General features: G+C 45.5%; 1 protein-coding gene across 2 annotated transcripts in view; it reads right to left on the bottom strand.

Moving 5' to 3' along the window:
* Positions 1-6,694: 6,694 nt before the first annotated feature.
* POLR3B (RNA polymerase III subunit B) overlaps positions 6,695-7,896 on the bottom strand; it is a 115,431-nt gene continuing 114,229 nt past the window's right edge. For both annotated transcript variants that reach the window (XM_082850196.1, XM_082850197.1), the window contains one exon: positions 6,695-7,456. In XM_082850196.1, the coding sequence (XP_082706322.1) occupies positions 7,327-7,456 (130 nt within the window). In that variant the 3' untranslated portion in view covers positions 6,695-7,326. The remainder of the gene's footprint in view (positions 7,457-7,896) is intronic.

The raw sequence follows: 7,896 nt of genomic DNA, 5'->3' as shown, positions 1-7,896 counted from the left end.
GGGCAGATGTGAATAAAAACGTATATTATAACTAGTCGTATTTTTTGGTATCTGTAACATTATCATCAGATATATAAAAGCACATTTTACAATAGGAATGAAACTTAATTAACTTAACGACCAACATGATTGACATGTTTTATCTGATGCCATTCACGACTGGTACACTGAAGAAAAGACAAGGGCTTCGTGGTTCATGATAACATTTGTTAGTATAGTCACTCGCTCATCCAGAGGCACGTTGGCTGTCAGTGCACTGAGGACAAATCCATATAACTACAGTCTAAAATTGTTCTCATTTGCTTTGTAATTTAAACCACTTTCATACGCATTGTCTGGAGACATTCTTGATCATTAGGACCAGGGGGATGTTACTGGCATCTAGTGGGTAGAGGCCAGAGGTGATGCTCAACATCCTACCGTGCACAGGTCAGTGCCCCACAAAAAGAATTATTCGGCCCAAAGTGTCAATAGCACCGAGGCTGAGAAACTCTGGTCTAGTCTGGTGTTTACATATATTGGGAGAGGAAAGCTAACCTTTACTGAGTGTTTACCAGGGGGCAGGCACTGTTCACCAGAATTAACTCATCTCATCACAACAAACATGTGGGGTGGTCCTATTCTGACCCTGTACAAGCCTGGGTGGAGTGGTGGAGGCAGACAGGCAGGTTATACTCTGTGGAACAGATGAGAAGACTGAGACTTGGCACATTAGGGGAAGACCTGGGCGTCCAGCTCCAGTGCAGGGCACGGCGGTGCCTCTGCTGCGTTCACATGCACAGAGTAGGAAGGCCAGAGTGGCTCTGCCCTCTCCTTCTGTGGGTAACACCACTGCCAATTCATGTTCAGGCGGCAGCTCCAAGGTTACGTGGCTCTGGGGCTCCCACACCCACTCTTGCAGGCTCAGCACCTGGGAAGAGTAGGAAAAATCACAGCACCGAACTGTGATGGTAGCCCATGGGGCCCAAGGGAGCTGTGCAGCACCCAGAGCTTATCTGCTGACTGTGTGCTTTGCTTGGGGAGAGGCGGCGCTGGGGCATCCCTGGGCGGACATGGACACCAGACTGAAATGCCCAGCAGGGACAGGGACAGAGACTGGAGTTTTCCAGACAGTCACTTCAGAAAGGCCCCCTTCGATGTGGGATGTGTCTGTGGGGCTGGCAGGCAGATCTGGTACTGAGTAGAAAGAAGCTGCAGAAGGAGAAAGCGGACACCACAGGGCCAGCATCAGAAACAGTTAGCACAAGTGAGAGTAGCACCCCAGGTTGCTGGAGAGGAGCTTCTCCAGGGGTGGGGTAGGGGAGGCTGGAAAGGTGGGGCTGGAGCCCTGTGGGAGGCGTGGTCTAATACAATCTGCTGCTTAAGGGGAAGTCATGCCACAGAAAGAGAGGAAAGTGCGGAGCTAGTTCCCAAGGTGTGGGTTCTTCAGCACCCCTAAAAATCCAAAGGCTGGCTCTGAGAGAGGATGGGATCCAAAGCTCTTCATGTAGCTTACAACAGTGGGTCTCAACGTTTAGCCTGCATTGGAACCACCTGGAGGGCTTGTTAAACCATAGATCGCTGGGTTCCACCCAAAATTCCTAACAAGTTCCCAGGTGACACTGATGCCGCTGGTCCAGGGATCACACTTTGAGTCAGGCTACCCCACCCCCTCCAAAGATCTGTCATCATGACTTAACCGTAAAGGGTATTATTATTCCAGTTTCTTCAAAGACGGTGTTCGTAGGAGTCCCTATTTAATGTATAGCAAATTCACCAAACCTCCACTCAAATTATATTAAAAATGTGAATGTAAACTTCACCTCAGCATCCAACACAAAAGATTCTGGATCCATCATCCTTGTTAATTTATTCACACCACTCCTTGCCTTCATTAATGTGGATGATTGGGAGTTAACCAGACTTAAAGTTTATTATGCATGGAATGAGAGCTATTACCCAGACTTGAAAAATATTTTAAGTCCTTGGATTATGGTCTGAGATTTTAGACCTGAGTGAAAATGTGAGTTTCAGGTTGTCCTGAGAATTTCTGCCATGACATCTTGATCACAATAAACTTGATTTGCTGAAGCAAATCTCTTAATTGCTTCTGGAGCCTGTGTCTGAAACCCAAACTGGTAGCTTCACTTTGGTAACAAACAGTATATATACTTCTGGATTGCCACTGCTTTTTTTTTTTCTCCATTTAAAATGGCATCTTTAAAGGCTTGACATTAGTTTCCCACCAACCTTGGCCCCGTGGGACTGATGTAGTAAAAATCCAACTTTTAGTCAGCAAATGAAATAAACTGTGCTCAAAACACATATGGAGTAAATATGGATGGTAAAGAGGTGCTATTTTTATAGTCACTTTTCTGACCATCCGTCTCACAAAGGACTCACTTACAGGTCTCTCAGAACGTGGCTTCTCTATTCCTCAGCCGGCTGAGCAGTGGACGGGCCCAGCCACCAGCCCTCCTGTGCTTATTCTCTTGTGACTCATCACTGCAAATGAAGGCATTGGCCCCAAATGCTCTGAAGCAGCTGAAAACTATCCCATTATATAGCACCCAATCAAGCCCTCTCCCCCTTTACTAGACTCTTCACACATGGAAGCATTTTGAGACCTGGCTCTCTGGGCTTCCAGAAACTATTCCGGGACTCCCACACTGACAAAAGGCCTCACTTTGATGTCAGCGGTAAATAGCTGTTCCAGTGAAGTGTGTTCTCTAATCCCAGCACCCTCCTTCCCCCCCATCACCATGAAACGGGGCGGCTTTCACAAACAGCTTTTGTAAAACCCTACAGTCTCTGCCCTTGGCCCTGGTTCCCAAACTCCTTCTTCCAGAGGAAACCTGGGGCTTGCTTTTCCTAACCCTTTCCTGATGACGCTGTGCAGGATAAGCCCAGTCCTGGCAGCACTGTGAGGAGTATGGGACTATCAGTGAGAACAGTAACAAGCACTTGTGAACACTCATTACGTGCCAGGTACTGCGCTGAGTCATTTAGATGTATTATCTCATTTAACCCAAAAAATGTCCCTGGCTGTCAGTACTGTTATTTTTCCCATTTTGAAGATGGGTAAACTAAAGCAAAGATAACATATTTGGGGTGACAAAACTATTAAGTGAAGAGACAAACACAGGTTTAGAACCTCTGTTCTTATAAAAAACTTATTTGTTGAAGTATAATGTATATTCAGAAAAGTGAAAAATCCTGTGTATACAGCTTAGTGCATTTTCATTAACACACCCATGTGACCAACTCAGGTCAAAAAAATATGGCCAGCACCCTAGAAGCCCCCTTCCTGTACTACAGAGTCACCAGCCACCCACTCTACACAGGAACTGTTATCAAGATTTCTTAGATCATAGATTAGTTCTGCTTATTTTGAATTTAAATGGAACTGATCCAGTATGTATTCCTTTGTATTTAACTTTTTTTTTTTACCCACTATTACAGTTGTGAGATTATCTGTGATACTGTATGAGGCTTTTCATCACTATATAGTGTTCCACTGTGCAAACATCCCACAATTGATTTATTCCATTGTTAATAGGCAGTGGTTATTTATAAGTCAGGGCCATTACAATAGTGCTATTAGAAACATTTCTGCTCACGCCTACTGATAACATATACACACTTTTCTGCCGGGCCCACACACACCCAGGAAAGGGACTGCTGGGCACATTCAGCTTTAAAAGATAGTGCTAGCAGGGCTTCCCTGGTGGCGCAGTGGTTGAGAGTCCGCCTGCCGATGCAGGGGACGCGGGTTCGTGCCCCGGTCCGGGAAGATCCCACATGCCGCGGAGCGGCTGGGCCCGTGAGCCATGGCCGCTGAGCCTGCGCGTCCGGAGCCTGTGCTCCGCAACAGAAGAGGCCACAACAGTGAGAGGCCCGCGTACTGCAAAAAAAAAAAAAAAAAAAAAACTGCTAGCAGTTCAGCCAGGGCTGCTGTGAGCTGGCAAATGTCTTGAGGGGTATAACGGACTGAATTGGGGCTCTCCAAAAGTCCTACGTTGAAGCCCCGGCTCCCAGTGTGACTATATTAGTAGACAGAGCCTTTAAGGAGGTGATTAACCTTAAATAAGGTCACAGGGGCCCTACTCCAATAGGACTGGTGTTCTTTGAAGGACAGGAGGAGACCTGGAGCTTGCTCACTCTCCTAACACAAAGGAGAGGCCATGGGAGGATACAGTGAGAGGTGGGCGTCTGCAGTCAGGAAGGAGCAGAGTCCTCACCAAAGACCAAATCTGTCAGCACCTTGATCTTGGACTTTGAACCTCCAGAACTGTGAGAAAATAAACTTCTATTGGGTAAGCCACCAAGCCTGTGGCATCCTGTTGCAGCAGCCAGAGTAGACTAATACAAGGGGAAAAGTGGTGGGAACGTTGGGTTTGCCTCAGTGAGCTTTCTTTCTAGTCGGGATCTTGGCCTTTCTAGGCCTGGTGTCTTGGCCACTCTGAGCCTGCAGTTTTGTCTCCCCAGCCCTTGGACTCTGCCAAAGCTTGGGAAAGGGGTGCAGCCTCTCAGTGGCTTTGACCTGGCTTTTTAGCCTCTCATCCTTGTGCCAATTCCAGCCTGGCAAAGCCTTGAGGGAAAAAGTGCTTCGAGGGTGGCCTGCAAAAGGTTACTATCATTACTGGAAATGGAAATCTAACTGGTAGTTTTTAAGACAAGGAACTTACAAATAACAAAATAAAACTGTAGTAGGACTAACACCAATTCTGGCCTCTTTTTATTAATATAGTATTCAGTCAACTAGCTATTCAAATGTAGTATTTGCTAGTTTTTGAAATTATCAACCCGACACAATTTTTTCCTCTAAGGATGTCTCAGTTTGGAACCCACACTTTCTAGATCTTTGATAACGTGGAGAACTGACTTCCTAGGTTAGGCGACTACCCTCAAAATGATCAGAACTGCCTGAACTGTTTTTGAAAAAAGATGTTCAAGAAATTCAAATACTCAGTGGCATCTGAATAAAAAAAAAACTGTTACATTTAGTGATTGAAAAACAGAATCATGGATGAAACCCAGAGAGCCCAGAAATCGGGAAGCCTGGTTTCGAGGCCCATACTGTTCCCTGTTAGTGGCAGGGCCCTGGGTGAGTCAGCCACTTGGTGCCTCCGTTTCTTTTTTTTTTTAAATATCTTTATTGGAGTATAATTGCTTTACAATGGTGTGTTAGGTTCTGCTGTATAACAAAGTGAATCAGTTATGCATATACATATATCCCCATATCCCCTCCCTCTCGTGTCTCCCTCCCACCCTCCCTATCCCTCCCCTCTAGGTGGACACAAAGCACCCAGCTGATCTCCCTGTGCTATGCGGCTGCTTCCCACTAGCTATCTGTTTTACATTTGGTAGTGTATATAAGTCCATGCCACTCTCTCACTTTGTCCCAGCTTACCCTTCCCCCTCCCTGTGTCCTCAAGTCCATTCTCTACATCTGCGTCTTTAATCCTGTCCTGGTGCCTCAGTTTCTTTAGCTGTAGAAAGGGCATAATCACGCTTGTGAAGTGTTCTTGAATTTCCAGAGCACAGCTAATCATTTGCCCTGGGAGCTCCCTCAGCACTGCCGGGGTTAAGCCTTAGCACTGATTGAGGGACAGCGTTCCTAGCTGGTGTCCTGGCCTCCTCCAGTGGGTTCTGAGCTCCTTAGGGCAGAGGTCATGTCCTGCCCCTTCTATCCTCAGTACAGGGCCTCACACAGGGAGGTACCGAGTACTGTGACGTAACCCCCATGCCACTCAGCACGCCGTGTCCTGGCAGCTCTTCCCTGTGTTCACTGACGTGGCACGCCTCACAGGGCAGGGCAATGGCGTCTTCAGCAGAGTTGATAAGTGGAGTTGTCACATAACGGGAAATAGTCAGAATCACCCTACAAAGCTCCTTACATGGCTCACAAAGTGCAGTACGTATACATTCAATCTAATTCAGTCATCTTTAGGCACCATCACTTTTGAGATTGACAAAGCCAGATGCAAGGAAGGAACCACCGACAGAACCGAAGATCTGGGCATTCAAACTCCTCTGCCCTCGTAATCCTACTGAGTCCCTGAAGGGAATGGAGACACGTGGAGATGTCTGGGGATGGTTTACTCCCCTGGAGCGTGTCCTGTGAAGCCTCGAAGACTCTTACACCTGAGTGAGACTGTCAAGGTTGGGTTCTCAAGTCAGCGACTAGCCTGGCTCCCTCTTTTGAAGAGTCCCAGCACACAGTAGCTTGATAAAGGCTTTGAAAAAGTCCTTGGTGTGTTTAACTGGGATACACGCAGTTTTTCAACCTTATTTGACACTGGACCTTGATTCCTGTTGGTGTATGATACCTATTAATATTCTGTGGGACATGTTCAATGTGACATGCTGGGAATGCAGCCTCAGACCATTACTCAAAGCTTTTCTGACTTATTTTATAAACAATCCCTAACACAAATATTTATCTGCCTTCAGGGCACAGCAATTAAGAACAACCTAGAATTGGATGAAGAAGGCTGTCAGATTAAAAACAAAATGGACAGCTAACAGCCTGGCAGGAATGGAAAGGACAGAAAACTTACAGAGCATCCATGGAATTATTTGCAGATATTCAACAAATATTATTGTGTGGTACGATCACGGAGGTTCAGAAGAGTAGCAGTCCTTAAGAAAATGTGACATCCTTGGCAAACTTGCTTAAGATGGTAGGAAGATATTTATTATCTTTACCAAGGTTAGAATTTAAAAGTTGGGTATATACAGACAAGATTCATTTGTTGGGAAAATTTATCTCCTCACTGCACAAGAACCGCAACCCTCTTACCATTCGCTTTCCCAGCTTCCCGCAGTTGTCTTTCCTTCAGATACTGCTCAGATCAGCCTCCTGGACAAAGGCCGAGTCAACCAACTCAAAAAGATTCTTCACGTCCTTCCCGCTTCACAAGAATCTGAGTTTTATTTAACCCCTAATATTTTTTTTTTTAAGGAGGAAGGTCTTTCTAATGAGTAAATTTCAAGATACCAGAACATAAATAAAAGTTTATTTATCTTTTAGGTCATGTCCACTTGTGAATCACATTCGGTACACGGATGAGAGACTTTGTTACAGTCCATGTTGTTGGCACCTCCTCCGTGGCCCGTGGCTTGTTGATCGAGGTTGTTCAGCCAGTCTCCTAATGTATAAAAAGCCTCTCCATCAATTTCGTGGGGTTCTTGTTGTTGTTGTTTGTTTGTTTTTGCAGAGAAAGAGAACATTCAAAGGAATTATTCCCGGGAGCAGAAGTGGTCCTCATGCCTTCCACCCTTCCGCTTTCCACTGTGTTTAACATACCAACTATTCTCTTTAAATAACCGTTTTTTCCATCCTTACTCATTGTACTTGGACAGTTTCAACCTGGGGATAATGTTCATCGACTGCAGCTCCTGGAAGAGCAGCTTGCAGGCGTACGGGATGCGCAGGGAGGACACGTGGCAGGACGACTTGCAGAAATGGCACCTGAAACCCAAGTCAGCTGTGTTAGATGGACAGCAACTCAGAGGTAGAGGCCTGCACACAGGAAGTGAGGATTTGCTCTGAAAATTCCATGACCATCCTATCAAGTTCATTCGTTTTCTATACCTCAGTGTTCAGTCACACTATCAAATATGTATGTATGTGCCCCCAAAATAGAAAGAAGCATCCAAGGCAGGAAAAGAAAGAACAAAACATTATCACTCCCCCAGTTTTAAAAGCATGGAATTTTAATCAGTACTTCCACACTTCTAGACCTTTCTCCTTAAAATGCAAAATATCTGCCTATGTATTTATTTTGAATGAGGCCCAAAAATCTGAACCGTCTGAAAGTTACTCAGATTTAGACATTTTTTATTGTTGAAAGAGTTCCAAACCGACTGAAGCCATGTCCATGTATTTGAAAAGCGCCTACTACTCTATAC

Source organism: Leucopleurus acutus, assembly GCF_964270905.1.
Source record: "Leucopleurus acutus genome assembly, chromosome: 11".
In the NCBI taxonomy this organism is placed as follows: domain Eukaryota; kingdom Metazoa; phylum Chordata; class Mammalia; order Artiodactyla; family Delphinidae; genus Leucopleurus; species Leucopleurus acutus.
Note: the sequence above shows the minus strand (reverse complement) of the source record. Positions and strands in the feature narration are given on the sequence as shown.